Below are 19,570 nucleotides of genomic sequence, written 5' to 3' on the forward strand. Positions count from 1 at the left end.
AAATACTTGACAAATCTCCCTTTAAGGTACATTTTGAACAGATAAAAAAATGTGCGATTAATTTGCGATTAATATTTGAATTGACAGCCCTAAGATTTACTACTTCTATGTTTAGTGGACTTGAATTACTTTAGTGAAGAATGAGAGTAGATGCTTGTGTTTTTTATCTATAATACTCAAACAACCAACAATGTAGTCTTCATTGAATGAAAATCAAATGAACAGTTCAATTAAAGATTCTCTCTCTCTCTCTCTCTCTCTCTCTCTCTCTCTCTCTCTCTCTCTCTCTCTCTCTCTCCCCCTCTCTCTCTCAGATATTTGAGTGGTGGTATTTCAGGAAATATGGGACCTCCTTCATAGAGCAGGTGTCTGTGAGCCACCTGCGCCCCCTGCTGGGCGGAGTGGACAGCAGCTCCCCCAGCAACTCCAACACCAGTAATGGAGAGGCCGACTCCAATCGACAAAGTGTGTCCGGTAAGAGCTGATAGATTGGATATCCACTACAGACATATAAGATACGATAAGAGCACGTCATAGTGTTGTGTGCAGCATCAGCACAAAAAGAAAGACAGGATCTTTTAAGTTTAACTGCAGTATTTCTGGCAGTGCATTAGAGATACAGCTCTGTTTTATCATTTGACATCACAGTGAACATTTCCCATCACTCACACCAGGGTACCTTTTAAAAACATGTTAATATGCACCTACGTTTTCCTCACATTCTACCAGCAAGTGATCACAGAGTATGCCCCCTATGAAACCAAGAAAATGTGGAGAGAGTTTTGTACTATGAAAACTGTTTTGTTGCTTGACACAAACACAAGAACAACATGAACAGAAAAATGGATGCCTGAAATGTTTGGTGGTCATCGTCATCATATATTTATCTAACTGCTCCAAAGGGCTGGCCCGGAGTCCCTGCTCACTCTAGCTTCTCCTCTCCAGTTGCAGTAATACAGAGCCCTTCAGTTTGGTTCTGCTGTGTTAACTTCCAAAAGGAGAACTAAGCAGCCAAAATAGTGTAAAATGTCAGTGCAACAAACCCCACTGGCCTGCTGGAGGCAATGAAAGCATTGATTTTAATGTGTAGTTTTGGGAGAGGCTTGTTGTTGTTTTTTGCTGCTACATATATAGACATCTGGTAACATTGAATTATATATTATTATTATATTATATATATTATATATTTTCACATTTAAAAAGCTGAAATCAGAGACTTTTGACTCACACAAAACGATTAATCAGTTATCAAAAATAGTTGCCGATTGATTTAATAGTTGACAACTAATCGATTAATCGTTGCAGCCCTCCTATTTTCTGACATTTTATACAAACAACAAGACAAATCGATTAATCTAGAAAGTAGTCGGCATATTAATAATGAAATAATTGTTAGTTTCAGCCCTAGTTTGCCTCTAAAGTAAGAAAATGTGGAGGGAGTTTTTTTTTTCTTACTGATAACAACAAAAATGAGACAAACACAAGAACAACATGAACAGAAAAACAGATGCTTGAATTGTTATGGTGTTCATCATCATCATCTATTTATCTAACTGCTCCAAAGGGCTGGCCCGGAGTCACTTTAGCTTCTCCTTTCTAGTTGCAGTAAAACAGAGCCCTTCAGTTCGGTTCTGCTGTGTTAACTTCAAAAAGGAAAACTAAGCAGCCAAAATGTTGTAAAATGTCAAAGCAATTTTCCAGCTGCAGTGCAACAAACCCCACTGGCCTGCTGGAGGCAATGAAAGCATTGATTTTAATGTGGAGTTTTGGGAGGTGCTTTCACACTAGGTTTTTTTTTTTTTTACCTATTATTGTATTCTTAATAGAATTGCTATCAAAGTCATTTTGCTGCTGCAGATATAGACAGCTGTTAACACTGAAACACAATACCTGTCATCCTGCGACGCCTTTTTGGAGTTGATGCATCGACTTTTAATTAGAGACTGCCTGTCTGGGCTCATATTTGAGTTACTCCAGCCAGATATGTTTGAATGTGTTGCTTTCAACTGTGAGTCAGAAAATAGACCCGTATCTTAGTAATGGTTGCGTTAGAGCTGCTCGATTATGGCAAAAAATCATAGCCTAATCATGAATATCTTGGTCAATATTGAAATTGTGTTTATTTAACACGATAACTGATTGACTTTATACAACAACATCATGCATTTAGAATGAAAACTTTGTACATTTTAAAGTTAAATGCATCAATCTGGTGCACTTTGAGAGCAAAACTAAGAGGCTAGATCTATGAAAAAAATTGTGCTCTTGTAAAGAATTTAATAATAAACACATCGGTTGTAAAGATAAAAATGGGGATCACAGCCAAAAAGACAGACGCGCCGAGAGCAGGATGCCCCGTGCCTCTCCGCAGGGAGAGAGGGCACAGCGGTCAAAAATTCCATGACAACTATGTGATTAATCATTTTAATATCAAACCTGATGTTTTTTTTCCACCCACTAAAACAAAAGGAACGTAAAGACAAGTAAGATCAAGTAAAGAAACATGACGTAGGAAAACAGGATAAACTTTCTGGTTCTGTCTACAGTCGAGGAGATCTTAGAAGTTCAAGTCCGTCTAGCGACAGTCACTCAGAGTGAGCTCTGCTTAGCGACGTCTCGGCTTCCGTTCTACATCAGTGACGCTTTGATCGCGGTTAATCTGTTACATGTGAATTTCATATTCATTCATTTCAAAAGAGGAAGTGCTGAATAATTCCTTTGGTTGATAAGTCATTTATCCTACACATGTACCCATAATGCAGCATAAATTAAGTGGCTCAGTCTGCTTCTTCTTCTTCTTTTTTTTTTTTTTACAGCAATTTATGTAATAAAAAAGAAAAGTTGCAATGAAAGTTCAGATGTTAATATCGTCCTCTGATCGGTATAATCTCTACAGGTTTCCTCCGAAGGCTTCCTGTTGTCGAACTGTTTATGGAGGCGCGACGCAGCCTGCCTTTGTTTACAGCCAAACAACTTTGAATTAAATAGGATTACGTGTGCCGTGTTAAATCAGCAAGCCGTGATTGAGAGAAGAAAGGCAGTCTAATTATTTCGACTGTACTAATCCTACATTTTCTGGCTAATAATCTGCTCTGTGTAAATCCCTCCATTGAAATCAGAGTCGCACGGTGTAGCATGTTATCCTCCTTTGTTACAGCACAAGTCTGAGTCGGACAGTTTAAGTGAAGTCACTTGATTGATTAGCTATAGGTCTGCACTTGAAATGAGAGAATGTAGCATGAATTCAATAGGTGTGGGGGGACTGAAACCATGAAATCTTTCTTCATTTTTACTGATGGGCTTTAGTATTTCTCTTGAGAGTGAGTTTAGTGGCTTTTCTACTCTTTATAGGGTAAAAGAATTGTGTCTCCTTGGTGTGTTTTACGCAGGACGGTGGTTAGATTTAAAGAAAGTGGTTGATAAGTTGATCATTTAAAGTCATTTATCAAGGCAAAATACCAAATATCAACTGCCTCCAGCGTCTCAAATGTGAGGATTTGCTGCATTTCTCTGTTTCGTATCATTGTAAATAAAATATTTATGAGAAACAAGCAATATGAAGATGTCACCGAGGGCTCTTCATGGGCATTTTTCACTATTTTATGAGATTTTATAGATGAAACAATGAATAAATAGCCCTAAAGCAGCCCTAATAGTCACTATAAATGGTATCCATTAAGTTTGAGGACTTGCGATAGATAAATCCTAAAAACGAAAGATCAGAATCGATGTAGCAGAGCATATTCTGACCTTTAGTTCTTCCAAGTCAAGCTCAAAAAACGCTGGATCCTACAATTCCCATTAAGCATCTGTATAACTTCAAATCCTTCCTTCCCAGTAAACATTCTGGGGCCTCATTATAGACAAATATCCTGGTAGAATTGCCGCAGTTTTCCCGTCTGTTAGGAAGTCCAAAAGTATATTTTGGTATCAACATTTTAAAACCCCATATTTTGACATCCCGTATGCTACATTCATCTGTTCACTGCTGGCCCGTGACGGTTCTCTGACAGCAGTGAGAGTTTGTGTAGAAGCCTGTTTGGTCACTGAGGACTTTTCAGGCCTTTTGCCTGTCAGCTGTGCCTCTCACAGAGGGTCGATTGCCAGTCAGGCAGCAGCAGGCCGGATGGCAGAAAGCGCAGCGGAGCCCTTTTGAAGTGTGCCGAGGAGGCTCAGTGTCGACTTTACCCTTGACACTCATCACCAGTGTTGTTCTCTCTCTCTCTCTCCGTCTCCCTCCTGCAGAATGTAAAGTATGGAGAAATCCGCTGAATTTATTTCGTGGAGCCGAATATAATCGGTGAGTGACGGCAGCTGAGTTACCTGCATGTGAAAGCCCTCTGGAGCTCTGGCCTTTGCTGTCTTTCTTTTTTCCTCCCTCTCTCTGATCTGTTTGGCTCCTCTATTGCTTGTTCTCATATCATCAGTCTGTCTCGTGTTCCTGCCTTTGTTTTTGTTTTCCTAATCTGTCTTTGATATACTATTTCTTTTCCTTCGCCGTCATCAGTTTGCCGTTTTCGCCTCGGTTGCCGTAAATTTCTCTCACGCCTCTTTAATTTTTCTCTTTTGATCATCCTGTCTTTCATTCCGTATCAACTTCTCACTCCTCCTTTTTGTCATTGCAAATTAATCGCACGTTTTTTATCTGTTCAAAATGTACTTTAAAGGGAGATTTAGCAAGTATTTAATACTCTTATCAACATGGGAGTGGACAAATATGATGCTTTATGTAAATGAATGTATATATTTATTATTGTAAATCAATTAACAACACAACAATGACAAATATTGTCCAGAAACCCTCACAGGTATCTGTAGAGGGGAGACTCGTGGGTACCCATAGAACCCATTTTCATTCACATATCTTGAGGTCAGACGTCAAGGGAGCCCTTTTGAAAATGGACATGACAGTTTTTCCTCGCTTTAGCGTACTGTAACTTTGGAGCGTTATTTAACCTCCTTCCCGACAAGCTAGTATAACATGGATTCCTTAGGTTTTCTAGTTTCATATGATGCCTCTAGCTTTAATCTAGCTGTAATACTAACGCATTAAAGAAGTTAGTGGCGTTAAAACGAATTTGTGTTAACGTGTTATTATGACACCAGCCCTTAGTCTTTGTGCTTCCTCTATTCTTCTTCTCTCCCATTTCTTTTTCTTTTCACCCGTTTTGATTTGTTCTCATCAGTTTGGGTTCTCTGTCACTCTCCCTTTTATTCTCTCTCTGACGTGTCTGCCTCCCGTTCCTCCTGTTGAGTCATCCTCCACTTTTCTATTTCTCACGTTGTAATTATCTTGTCATTTTTCTCCACCTATCACCCCGCATGCTGAGCTCCAGCTCTTAACTTTGGTCCATCTCAGTCTCAGTACAATACCCATTAGGTCAGCACAGTCTGAGTCATTTACAGTCAAACTAAACAAACATCTAACATTAGCTCAGGTCTTTTATTCTCTCTCTCTTGATAATCACGAACGTGTCTCTGTGCTTGTCTTCAGATATACGTGGGTAACGGGTCGAGAGCCGCTGACATACTACGATATGAATCTGTCGGCACAAGACCATCAGACCTTCTTTACTTGTGACTCCGACCACCTCCGGCCTGCTGATGCCAGTAAGCAAACACATGCATATACAGTACTTGTATCTTTTGTATGATTTGTGTGCACACACACACACAGAGGTGATAATGTGACCGCTCTGACATCTTTAAATGTGTTTGTTTGGTGTCAGTTATGCAGAAGGCGTGGAGAGAGAGGAACCCACAAGCTCGCATCTCCGCAGCACATGAAGCTCTGGAGCTGGAAGAGTGAGTTCACTTCCTTTATCGTCCTCTCTTTGTCTCTCTAGTAGAACTGTCTGTTGTTTTACGACTCTCTCCTTTGAGACCAGCTGTTAGGGGTGTTGGTTGTCATCTAAATTAGTGAAGGTGTTAATGTAAGAAAGCAAAAGAACAATTAAAATGATTCTGTTTGTTAACCTTTATGCATCACTAGGGACATTTTTGGCTTTTTCATTTTTCGATAATTTTTGCAAGATTGCGATTTTTTTCCTAAAATTTTGGAAGTTCAACCTCCGCTATAATAAACTATGTAGCCAAATACACTCAGACCCTTGAGGACAAAGATGTCCCCATTAAAACTCAGAGAAAAGCCAGACAAGATAAACATTTCTTCGTCCTTTTAATTATTTGGTAACCTCTTAGATTTATGTTTGGACCTGTTTGGGGGGATTTTATCCCTAAATCCAAAATGATAATAAACACTGTTTCTTCTCGGTCAATAGACTTCAATGTGGTATAAATTGAAAGATTGGAAACTGCGGGTTGTGTCGGTGGGAGGGATGATGCATCTCCTCACAGATTGGCCCTCTGGGTGACCGCCTGCATCATTCATAGGGGGAAGACAACTTGTTTTCATGGCAGTGTAGGTTTATTTTTAGGAGCGTCTGCGACTACAAAGGCAGCGCAGAGGAATTGTGTCAGTGTTGTATGTTGCTTTCAGCTCATATCAAGGCCGTGACAGCAGGTTGACTCAGAGGAAAACTTCTTTGATCAGTGCGCTATCAGATGCTGCCTACAAATCGTAAAAAGCAGTTTTTATAGCACAGAGGACGCCGCGCTGTGTAGACAAAACTGACTCCATAAGGATGTGAGAATAAGTAAGTTTGTAATTTCCTGGTTAACAGATCCTGGTCCTCTCCTCCTCTCCTCTCCTCCTGTAGTTGCGCGACAGCGTACATCCTGCTGGCGGAGGAAGAAGCGACAACCATCATGGAGGCTGAACGTTTGTTTAAACAGGCTCTAAAAGCTGGAGAGGGCTGCTACCGCCGCAGCCAACAGCTCCAACATCACGGTACACAGTACGAAGCCCAGCACAGTGAGTATCAGCCCGGGTTAAAAAACTGATCCCATCATGCTCACAATTTTCTGTGTGTGTATGTATGTGTGTTACATCGTGTCTTTGTGTGCTTCCTCCACCAGGAAGAGACACCAACGTATTGGTGTACATAAAGAGAAGACTGGCCATGTGCTCCAGAAAGCTTGGTCGAACACGAGAAGCAGTTAAAATGATGAGAGATGTAAGTACATAAACACAGACACACACACAAACACACACACACACACACACACACACTAGGGCTGTCAATCGATTAAAATATTGAATCGCTTGTCCATAGTTAATCACAATTAATCACACATTTTTTATCTGTTCAAAATGCTCATTAAAGGGAGATTTGTCAACTATTTATTATTCTTATCAACATGGAAGTGGGCAAATATGCTGCTTTATGCAAATGTATGTAATTATTTATTATTGGAAAATCAATTAATAACACAAAACAATGACAAATATTGTCCAGAAACCCTCACAGGTACTGCATTTAGCATAAAAAAATATGTGTCAGTGTGCTGACTTGACTATGACTTGCCCAAAACGGCATGTGATTATCATAAAGTGGGCATGTCTGTAAAGGGGAGACTCGTGGGTACCCATAGAACCCATTTTCATTCACATATCTGGAGGTCGGAGGTCAAGGGACCCCTTTGAAAAGGACCACGCCAGTTTTTCCTCGCCAAAAATTTGTGTTAGTTTTAGAGCGTTATTTAGCCTCCTTCCCTCTAGATTTAAAACTGAGCCTGCGACAACCTAAAAATCACAAGTTGCGTTAATGTGTAAAAGAAATTAGTGGCGTTAAAACGAATTTGCATTAACGTGGGAACTTTGTCAGCCCTAACACACACACACACACACACACACATGTTATTCATTGATTCCTCTCTGTCAGGTGACAACACATGTACAACATTCACTCAGATACACTGATGGTACGTGTCCACAGGCTCCGTGCTTTCCACACCCCCCATTCATTGTCTATGTAAGCAGCCGCGCAATGCATTCTGGTAGCGTGGCGTCGCGATTTCAAGAGACTAGGCGTCACGACGCCCGCTCCTCATTTGCATAAAGTTGAGGGCTCGTCTACTTTATGCAAATCACAGGCGTCCGACGCGACTCGCCGCCTCTCGAAACTCCTGAGGATCTTTTAAAATAAACGTTGTTGATCCAAATTAAAGACAGATTCAGCAACTACATGGATTATTTCTCGCCTTAAATGTTTTCAGAAACACATTTCAGTGACCTATTTACGTGAAATAAGAGAAGAAAGTTTCTAAACGAGCCTCCATACTGGTTCCGGTTTGAAAGCTGGGAGCAGCAGCCAACGGCGGGAAAGCGTTCGTCCAATCAGGAGCCGAGTGCCTTGTTTCTAGGGACAGCACACCAAGCGTCCAATGTTGGGAAGCGTCGCGTCCCCTCGCGATAAAAAACGCCCCTGTGGACACGTACCATCAGACTTTAACTACAACAGTATTCTGTAACTGCATTAATGATGACCCAAAAGCTCTTTGTCTGCTGACTGTGCATGTGTCGCCCCCTGTCCGGTATTACATGTAACAACAGTTGTGTGTTTTCCAGTTAATGAAGGAGTTCCCTCTCCTCAGTATGTTCAACATCCACGAGAACCTGCTGGAGTCGCTACTAGAGCTCCAGAACTACGCCGACGTCCAGGCCGTTCTGGCCAAGTACGACGGTGAGGGACTCAAACACACACACACACACACACACACACACACACAGATATTCAGATTCACATAGAAATAAAAAAAAAAGTGATCATAGTGGAATATTAGTGTGCATGTAAACATAGTCGCTGGTCTTTCAGGGTTGCATTGTCATAAAACAGGTGTTGCAATATCTTTTATTCATCTGCTGCATAGAGTATCTCAGCTTTAGTGTTGGAGTCAGAGAGAAAAAAGGCAGATCACACTTAACTGTTGAATAAGTAAAAAATAAGATATAAGATAACAAAACACCCCCGGAGCTCTGAAACCTGAACTCATTATCCACATTCAGAACCCCCTCTGGGCAGCTGACCTTGCCTCTCTTAACTATCACCTGTAATTCCAACCTTTATGCTATGTTCACTAAACACCTCCCTCCCTCTCTGTCTGCTTTGTGTCTCCACAGATATTAGTTTACCCAAATCTGCAACAATATGTTACACAGCAGCATTGCTCAAAGCCAGGGCGGTATCGGACAAGTGAGTATCGCTTTTCATCGTCTACAATGCTCATACGGGGTTGTGGGGTGGGGTGGGGGGGGGAGGGGCTCTACATACCTGCTCTGCTATCTAAGAGTTGTAGAATAGAGCTGAACATGGCCCGGGGAGCTGCTCAGTGTGAATGGGAGAATAGAGCTTAGCTGAGCGCTTAGCGGTTACTCTGCTCTTTGGTTCAGGGCTGATCAGCGTTATTATGAGTGTTTGTGTCTCGCCAGAGCGCTCCGGTCACCCAGAGGCACAAGGTCATTTATGACTGTAAAACAGATAATGGTGGTGCACAGATAAAACCATAGAAACTGCCTTTTGTAAGGGATAACACCCACCCGACAAGGTGTCCATAATCAGGAATTAATATACGATGAGGCCAGAACCGTGCGTCCTCGGATGCGTGTTGGGTCGTTGCCTACGCAAAGTCCACTCATTCCTGATAATGGACACCTTGTCAGGCATATTACCGCCTATACCGTGGTCACCTGACAAAGAAAAAAGACCTTTAATTTATATTTTCACGCGTTTTAGTACCAAAATCTTAAGTATTTTGCAATGCATTCACTCCGTTTCCCTGGTAACCCTGAGGTTTTGCTAATACCTGGAACAATCATTATTATCCCATAAGGTTCTTATGCAATGGAAACATTGTTCACTGCTCCAGTAAATAGGACGGACCTAATTAATGGACACCCTGCAGCCAATCAGAATCATGTATTCACCCAGACCATGGTATAAATACATATGTACACACACGGAGTATTAATATTTGCTGTTTATCTTTTATGTTAATTCTAGTGTCAAAATTGCTCAAAATAAGCGTTAAATCTGTAATCTCACACCCTGAATGTACTATTGGTGATGCACTGGAGTATTCTCCTGCTCTGGTCCTCACATGTATGTTAATACAAGCGTACTCAAAACACTCAGTACATTTTTTTTTGAGAAACAGACGGTCTTTTACACGTCAGGGATCAATGTGATGTTCGTACACGGAGCAGCTAGTTAGTGACAAGCGAGCCGCCTGGATTTCAGCGTCTTTATTCGTCACCCTGGGAGTTATTTTCAGAATCACTTTGATCATATAGTGATGTGTAATCCCAAGTGAGATCACTGACAGGAGTGTGTGTGTTGTGTGTGTTGTGTGTGTGTGTGCAGATTCTCTCCAGAGGCAGCATCCAGGCGAGGGCTGAGCACAGCAGAGATGAACGCAGTAGAAGCCATCCACAGAGCGGTGGAGTTCAACCCTCACGTCCCCAAAGTGAGACTCATATACACACACACACACACACACACACGCACACACACACACACACACACCTGCTGAGGTCGTACTGTGATCATATTCTCGCCATGTAACAGAGGCTACCTGTCAGTGAAGGTGTTGAACTGTTGACATGAAACACATCAGATAATCAATCCTATTTAAGAAGAAGAAGAACTTTATTGTCATTATGCAAGCACAGGGAAGTTGCAGTTGCGTCAACCTCAAATGGTGCATTGTAGGTTGACACACTGCAATTTCGTTATGCTTTCATAACAGACAGAATAGACCTCTTTATTGTCCACTTCACAGAGACGCACATATCCATACATACACTTAAAAGCTTCCTTTGCCATCGGTTAAATTACAAGAGATTAGGGGGGGGGGGGGGAAAGCCTAAGTGAGCCAAACGGTTGGGATGAGAGTGCTAAAATATTAAGTTAATACATATCTTAAATAGACATCATAAAAGAAACAGCAGCCGTCTCTAATATCTCGTGAAATCATTTGTTAAGTAAAATGAGAGCGGATGGAATAAAAGATCTCTTGAAGAAGTTTCTCTTTGCTGTGGGTATCGTCGTCCCGAGGGGAGTTTTTTAAATTCATTAAATAGAGGATGTAAAGAGTCCTGAACTATTAATGTTGCAATAAAGTTCTTCTTCTTCTTCTTACAAAAAAAAGATAATTTTTTAAAAGATAACTACGATTATCAAGCAAATAGTTGGAAGCTTCATTCATACCGTTGACAATTTGAATTATAAATCAACATTCAAATGCTGCTCAGCTTTTTTTTTGCATATCTGAAAGTTCAAGCTACACTAATATTAATAATATAATATTATTTGTAGAATTAAATTCCAGTGGTGGCTGTGTAGAATTGTTTCAGACTTGTGTGATCCAAACATTTCCAATAACTCCAGAGCGTTGTGAAGTCCAAATTTATTGAAAAAAAAGAAAGATATAGTCATTTCCAAAATTCACGTTTTTAATCTAACAAAATATTCTGCTACAATTCATATTTGTTGGCGTTTTGTGAGTTATATTCATTAAAGAAAGTTGATTTGATAAAAAAAAAGACTAGGAATCACTTTATTCAAATTGAGGATTTTGTTTTATTTTTATTTTTAGGGTGATGACATCATAAAATATGATGACAGACATTCAAAGCTTTATTCGAAAACCTCAATAGAAGCTTCAAAAGTAAAAAAAAAAAATACTTTTGTTACAGCCCTAAAACCAAGATAGAGTATGTATACTGAACAGGCCATTTTATGTAACAGAGACAGTGTTTCTAAATAATCTCAAACAAACATTCCTTTATTGATATCTCTTGTTCATCCTGTTGATCATCTGCCTTTGTTCTCTTCTCCTCCTCCTCCTCCTCCTCCTCCTCCTCCTCCTCCTCAGTATCTGCTGGAGATGAAGAGTCTGATTCTTCCTCCAGAACACATCCTGAAGAGAGGAGACAGCGAGGCCATCGCCTACGCCTTCTTCCACCTGCAGCACTGGAAAAGGGTAGAGGGGGCGCTCAACCTGCTGCACTGCACCTGGGAGGGCAGTGAGTACACAAACGGTTACCAAACACACACTCCACTGGCCACATGGAAATTCACTGTTAATTATTAAAGAAGTGATCAGCCGTCTGCAACTAAAACTCTCTCTGTGTGTGTTTGTAGCGTTCAGAATGATCCCGTATCCTCTGGAGAAGGGTCACCTGTTCTATCCCTACCCCATCTGCACAGAGACGGCCGACAGAGAGCTGCTACCCAGTAAGAGACGCCCTGACACACATTTATACGTGCACACGATGTCTATTTACACAGTACAAGCACCAAAATATATGATCTTACATACTACTGGAAATCCGTCTGTTTTCTCTCTTTAAACGCTTTAAAGAAAAGTCAAAACAGCGAGGAATACTGTTTGGATTTTAGTCTTAAACAGTAGTAATAATAGTAATACTTGTAGTCGCAGCAGCATCATTCAAAAAGACAGCAGTGGAGAAAGTACTCAGATCTTTTACTTAAGTAAAAGTACTAACACACTGTAAGAATACTCTGTTACAAATAAAAGTCCTGCACTGAAAATGTTACTTAAAGTTACTGTAGGGAACTTTTAACTGGTTATGAAACCGTCTCAATTTAATATCGATGCCTCTATATGACCTACATAAGTAAACAAGACCATCAGCGAATGGACTGGAAATTTCGATATAGTTATTCTTAATGCTTGATGATGATGAGACAAATTCCTTAACAGAGCGCTGAGCGTCGTCGTGCTGTCTGCTCAGCAGCTCGTCTGTCTTCACACACAAACCTTCACTTGATTAAGTTGGCTTCCAGCCACCAGCAGCAACACACTGTGCTGTGGTTGTGTGTGTGTGTGTAGCAGGATGGATGGATATATACATATATTACATCACATTACTGCTGCTCACCAAAACACATTTTTAATTTTTTTATTTAACATAAAAGGTGAAGGGCAGAAAGTTTGATCGCGACAACTTACAATTACAACACTTAAATCTGTGGAGTGCTCCCGCCATGGTTTGGGATTGTTCCAGCTGTGTGTCGCACCTTTTTTTTATACTTCACGGGTGCCGGAAAGGATACACCGATGTATCTTCACTTATGTCACATTCACACCAAGAGCGAAATCAATATTTTGCCGCGCTTTACTCGCACTGAGTTGGGCCGCCAGTTTCATTTGTGTTAATTCGCGCTAGACGCACCGAAGAGAAGAAGGCGCTACTGTGGTATGAACCCAAAATAAACAGATTGTGCTGTAATTTAATTGCAATAAACAGATCAAAAGGATGCTGAAATAACAACACAATGATGCTGATTTGTAAAAAGTCGTAATTCATGTTTTGTCAGGTCTGTCCACAAGACGACAAACAAACAACTTTTAAAATGCTTGTTTTCTGAATGGAGTTTGGATCACTTAGTGCCAGGCTACGCAGCTGCTCCATCAACACTCAAGATAAATTCATATGGGCATAAATACTGGAGCAGCGTTGTTATTTCTACCATAGACAGTCTTAAATAATTGGTAAAAAAAACCCGAACTAACCTGAGGTATGTGATGTAAATGTCTAAACTAACATTGAATTTATGTGTGTTTGTGTTTGTGTTTGTGTGTGTGTTTGTCCCGCGTGGAAGCAGTGTTTCACGAGGTGTCAGTCTACCCTAAGAAGGAGCTGCCCTTCTTCATCCTCTTCACAGCCGGCCTCTGCTCCTTCACCGCCATGCTGGCTCTGCTCACACACCAGTTCCCCGAACTCATGGGAGTGTTTGCTAAAGCTGTGAGTACACACACGCACACACACACACACACACACACACACACACACACACAGTAACTTGTTCTCCGTTGTTTGGAAAGTTTTAAGCGAAGACAAAATACAGAACTTGGATTTTTGCTGCAGAAAAATCCATCAAAGCTAAACTGTTGCTGTGGATGTCTCTATGATTTCGCTGACCTTTTCTCCGGCACGAAACTCTCCTCTTAAGCTGCACTCCGGTTGACGACGAGCGATCTTAAAAAGTTAATAGCCTCATTTCCATAAAACGTGCCGGATGGAATAATATATCTAGTGACCGTCTGACCTTTCTTCATGTGCCACCTTCAGGTCAAAATGTCTTGTTTTGCACACAGTGTCATAACCTGAACAGCAGATTGCTATGAAATATGCTCCACGGAGATAACCTCGTTCAATTTCAATGTCGCTGTGACCTTTTTCTCCACCGCCACATTCAGGATAAACTTTTAGTTTTGAACCTCCCAGTGTCGGAGATCTACAGCTACAAAATCGTGTTCACGTGAGTGACGATGAAGAAACCTGGAGGGGTGATTGGGAGGAACCAGAGTGGTGCTTTGTTGTTGGACTTCTGTGCTCGTCATGGATTGGCCATAACAAACACCATGTCCGAGCATAGGGCGGTTCATAAGTGTACTTGGTACCAGAATACCAGAGGCCAAAGATCGATGATCAACCTTAAAGAGTCTTAACATCAGATCTGCAGCCACATGTCTTGGACACTCGCCTGCTGGTGAGTTAATGCCATCCTGGAAAGCCCGCTTTAATCCAGCTGTGCTGCAGCAAGCCGTGAACACATGCGTTTCCACTGCGGCCTCACACCAACGGATAACCGTGCTAGAGAGGGATGTTTATTAAAATTCAGAAGCTGTTAGATCAATAATTTCTACAGCACCTGCTGAGGTTAAAAGTCCTCTCCCAGCTCTCGGTACTAAACACAGAGCCACCTTCAGCCTTCCCTCCTGTATCATAGCAGCCAGTGGAGGGCGCTGCCTCCCCCGCCTCCCCTCCCTGCAGCCTTTAGCCTGCAGCGCCGTGCTGCTCACCTGGAATGCAGGTGAGCTCATCTCTCCCCCCTGATGTGACACTATCAGCAGATACCATCTACACTACCTGCTGAGAGCTGAAGTGCTACACACACACACAGGCCTGCTGCTCTCTAACTACATTCTGACTGTAGGTGTTAACTACAATGTATAACTTTAATATTTATTTAAATGCATTAAAAGCAAAGAAAGAGTTGCCAGTTTACGTAGCAAAGACCATAATATTTAATACGTAGCTGTTGTTTCGGTTGTCATCTAAACTAACTAAGTTGATCACAAGACAGACTCAGGTTTGAAAAAGACCCCACACATCCTCTGCACATATTGTTATTATTGACACATAGAGTTAGGTGACATAATGTCATGTATGAGGTAATCGGCGTGAAGAGGACGGAGCGGTCACAGACTGTGTGCGCGGCGCAGCGGTGCCAGGTAACGTTAGACCCCCTGAGGCCCCGCAGCGAAAGCTGGACCAGAGAGGACTGACACACAGTCATCCGACGGTAAAGATCAAATGAAGCGCTCTACACATATATTGAGTGTCATCTTTTCTTGTAAAATGTCCGGTGTAATCTGTAACACCGGTGTTGTCACAAGTTTATCAACCGGTGGGAAAATGTCCTCACCGTGACATCCCTAACGGCCAACACCCTGATCCACTTCATCGGGTGTATCGGAGGGTTGCGTCTCTACTTTTTGGATTACAGGACGCCGACCTCTCCTCCGCCGCCCAACCAGTTCAAACACACGGGACACACAAGCTTTACTCTGAAGTGCTCTTTGAAGCTGGAACAGAGATGTACGATACAGCGTTGTGTGAGGCCGACATCAGCGCCGGTCGCAGCTTTTCAAAGCACGCAAACCGCCGACTACCAGGCAGATACATGCAGGTGAAGAGGAGACTCTTCTTCACAAAAACCCTGTCGGGGCTTTTATCTGCCATCTGACAAAGTGGGAACCTCTATGACCCGCCGTTGCTCTGGTGGAGCCCCTATCACCCCCACCCCTCCCACCACCACCTCCTCTTCACTGGTTGTTGCCAAAACACCAACCGGAGGACGAGCTGACAGCCAGCTGCTCTGAACTCACAGAGTGGAAATGTAGATTTAAAACGCTGAAACGATTAGTTGATTAATCACTTATAGGATTGTTGCTTCAGGGTTCTACTAAGGACGGCTCCAGTGCGTCATCGAGCCAGGATTTCAGGCCCACCAAAAACAGTTTAACAGTCTAACTCCACAGTTCAGTACTACATAGTTCAGTCTTTTCATGTTTCCAGCGCTCATTTTCTAACATGTATAATGTGTTTAGAAACAAACCTCTGATTTGACTTTACCTGGACTTTAAAGTTTCGTGTGACTGTTCTTTGTCTCGCTGTAGTTCCTCAGCACGCTGTTCGCTCCTCTGAACTTCATCATGGAGAAGGTGGAGAGCATCCTGCCGTCCAGCCTCTGGCACCAACTCACCCGCATCTGACCCCGACCCACCGGACCGGACCAGAATCAGACCCCCCAGGACCAGGACCAGGAGCCGACCTCCATCCAGACAGAAACAGCTGAACTGAAACCCAGAACGCTGCGTTGGACCGGACTGACGCACCTTTGTGCCAAGATTATAGCGAGTTCAAACCAAACTGAGGACGACGGGAGGAGGCATGAAACAAAAAGGCAAAACAATGGAATCCAGAATTGGTTTTGACTTTATTTGATATGTTTGCATTTTTGGGGTTTTCAATCATTTAAAGCTGTTCTTTTGTTGTACAAAAAAAGAGGTGATCAATTGCCATCATTAAAAAAAAAAGTGAAAAGACAAAAAAATACAATAAAGGACTTTTTGTGTATTGCTGCAAGCCGGCTTCTTCCCACCATTTTCATTCACCCCTGTGTTTAACCGCCTCGACCGGTCTGAATACAGCCGGCATCATCTCACTCCACAAGCAGAAGACGAGTTTTACCAGCGTCCACCAGGTGCTTCCGTTTAAAGTGATGCTGAGGGAAGCAGTGATCTTAACTTTGATTTAAAACGTTCTGTCTGTATTTGAGACACAATCATGATATATTCTTAAAGGGATAGTTTGGGTGTTTTGAAGTGGGATTTTATGAGGTTCTTTATCCGTATTCATTGTATTACCTACCGTGGAGAAGCAGACAGGAGTACCAGCATGGGAGCAAAGCAATGTACTGCTGTTGACAGGGGGCAGCAGCTAAACGGGTTTTAGACACCTCAAAAAAATCAATCAATAAGTGTACGCTATATTTAGAATATTTTCGCAGCTTTATCTTGCTGTCAGACGACCCTTTCTGGGAACTGAAGCCATTGGATCCATCTATGCTCTCGCCAAAGCGACCAGACTCCATCGAGAAAAAAAACTAATTTTACCCCGCAGCGTTTGGTTAGTCCGGACTAATCAAAGCAGCAATAGACCAACAACTCCTGTGTTCTGTGAGGTTAAATTACTGTTTTTAATCAATGGAGTCTGGTGGCTTTGGTAAGAGCATACCTGTAGCTGGGTACGACGGCTTCACTTCCCCGTCGGAAACCTAGATTGTATAGCTGCCTGACAGCAAGGTAAACCGGCGAAAATATTCTGAATATAGCTTACACTTAGACAGATTTTTTAGGTGTCTAAGGACGATTTTAAAGCCATAGTCCGTTTGGTTAGTCCGAAACAGAGTGAAATTGATACAAATGTCTTTTTCGTCTCAACAGCTGTCACTTCTATGCAGGGAATCACAGACTTTGAAATATTGCTGTCAAAGTTTTGCCACCTTGACTCGGCACTGATCTACTGTGCTCAAGAATCCCTTCTCCTTCAGTTTATCTGGAATGACTTTATAAAAGACACTATTTTTGTGGACTTTATTTTGCGATGTCAAGCAAACATCAGACTTCTGCAGAAGGTCATTTACATGTGTTCATCTCAACAAATGCCGCACAGGCAGCCTGCGATTTGGTTCGCATGGAAAAAGCACAAGACCTCTCTCATGTGGTTTCGGACCAGTTGTTTTGGTCCGCACTAGAGTACGATTACTGCACCAGAGTTCGATTTGAACGGACTAAATGTTGGCTTGTGAAAGCGCCCTAAAATCTGTTTTGCTGCTGCCTCCGTCCACAGCATCCCGTGTCTGGTACTCCGGTCTGTTTCTCAAAACCGGGGACCGTCATCTACTGTAGGTAACACACTGATGATTATGGACCTCATACAACCCACTTCAAAACACCAAAACTATCCCTCTAAGGACCAGTGGTTTTAGATTTTTATCCCCATTTACTACACCACATGTATACTTTTCATAGCAGATGATAACTTTTGGAAAACAAGTTTTGTTTTAGAAACTTGAACATAGTTTTTCTAAAGTTACATTTCATTAAGACATGAAAACCTCTTGAAACTTGTTTGAAATGTGTAATCCATCACAGAGAACATACAGTCTGTGTTAATTTGTGTCAAAGGTATTCAATCAATTTGATCTTTAACTGCATTACCAGGGAATGATAATGTCATTTTGACAAATTAATGCAGACTAGATGTCCACTAAATACGATTACGCAACTCAAACATGTTTCAACGGCTTGCTAAGTGATTTTCATGACACACAGAAACTAATAGAAAACAGTGTGTAACATTTCATTGATCTATTAGCAGAAATGGAATATAATATTCATAATGATGTTGTCTTTAGTGTATAATCACCTGAAATCAAGAATTGTGTTTTCGTTAGCTTAGAATGAGACGTTTCTATCTACATAGGGAGCGGGTCTTCTTCACGTAGTCCGCCATGTTTCACCACCACGTTTCTACAGGCTCTAGAGAGACTTTCATGTTGCCTTAAGGCCATCGTAGTTCTCCGACACGCTTGTGAAACTGCGTTAACGTGAGCCGCAGAGTGTTAAACCGTGGTACCGCCAGCCGCCGTCTGACTTCTGTTGCTCCTAAAGTAGTTCATGTCCCGTGTCAAACTAAAAGTAACGTTGACTTATTTTGTCACGTGACTCGTTGGTATCAGTCCTGTGAGTCGCTAGTCAGTGAAGTTAACGTCAACCATGACTGTTTCCTAACCCTAATCAAGGAGGGTGGAAAGAGGAGATGTCGCGTGTCTCTCTCTAGAGCCAGTGTTTGGTTTCTCCATTCTGGGCTACTGTAGAAACATGAACCCGCTCCCTATGTAGATATAAACGGCTCATTACCAGGTAACGAAAAAACAACGATTCTTATTTTCAGTTGATTATACACTAATGAAAACATACTTATTAATATTATATTCCATTTGTGTTACACACTGTTCATTTGCAGCTTTTGAAAACGATCGGCAAACACGTTACAGCAAGTATACATGACTTGTAACTAAAGAGCTAAAACTTGCGCTTTTTACAGTAATAATATCTCCCCAGTTTATTTGCTGAGATCTGGGAACACGGCATCAACACAAAAAAATGTCAGTTTCTGTAATGTGGCCACGTTTCCTGTGTCCTGTGATTGGCTCGCACGGCCAGAGGAAGTGAAGTGTGTTATCTAGTTAAATGTGCTTATTGGTTACAGATAATGTTTCATACACTATACATCTGATTTTAATTTACACAACCACATATTTACATAAACAAACAAACAAACAAACAAACAAACAAACAAAGGCCGGACCGGTTTAACTGTGGGACGCACATTTTAGACACTAAAAGAGCGTTGGAACAAGCAGGAAGTCTGTTAAGCAAAACTAATGTAGAGCTTTTGTGTTTAAATGGGGAGTGCAGCTGTGCAGGTAACCAGTTAGTTACTGACTCTTGTGTCAGTAATCTTTTCAGGACTTGACAGATACTGGAGAGTTAATAAAACCAGTGA

At 41.8% G+C, this 19,570-nt stretch overlaps 1 protein-coding gene across 14 annotated transcripts in view; it reads left to right on the top strand.

Annotated features, from left to right (window-relative positions):
• LOC119486776 (suppressor of tumorigenicity 7 protein homolog) overlaps nt 1-16,582 on the top strand; it is a 61,763-nt gene extending 45,181 nt beyond the window's left edge. For 3 of the 14 annotated variants that reach the window (XM_037767136.1, XM_037767142.1, XM_037767140.1), the window contains 13 exons: nt 315-474; nt 4,246-4,300; nt 5,495-5,610; nt 5,730-5,805; nt 6,684-6,874; nt 6,979-7,076; nt 8,456-8,585; nt 9,023-9,095; nt 10,263-10,365; nt 11,776-11,941; nt 12,045-12,137; nt 13,530-13,672; nt 16,114-16,582. In XM_037767136.1, the coding sequence (XP_037623064.1) occupies nt 315-474; nt 4,246-4,300; nt 5,495-5,610; nt 5,730-5,805; nt 6,684-6,874; nt 6,979-7,076; nt 8,456-8,585; nt 9,023-9,095; nt 10,263-10,365; nt 11,776-11,941; nt 12,045-12,137; nt 13,530-13,672; nt 16,114-16,209 (1,500 nt within the window). In that variant the 3' untranslated portion in view covers nt 16,210-16,582. The remainder of the gene's footprint in view (nt 1-314; nt 475-4,245; nt 4,301-5,494; nt 5,611-5,729; nt 5,806-6,683; nt 6,875-6,978; nt 7,077-8,455; nt 8,586-9,022; nt 9,096-10,262; nt 10,366-11,775; nt 11,942-12,044; nt 12,138-13,529; nt 13,673-16,113) is intronic. The other 11 variants (XM_037767137.1, XM_037767141.1, XM_037767138.1 and 8 more) reach the window with 11 other exon arrangements.
• The last annotated feature ends 2,988 nt before the right edge of the window (nt 16,583-19,570 follow it).

This window comes from Sebastes umbrosus, chromosome 4, assembly GCF_015220745.1.
Source record: "Sebastes umbrosus isolate fSebUmb1 chromosome 4, fSebUmb1.pri, whole genome shotgun sequence".
NCBI lineage: Eukaryota > Metazoa > Chordata > Actinopteri > Perciformes > Sebastidae > Sebastes > Sebastes umbrosus.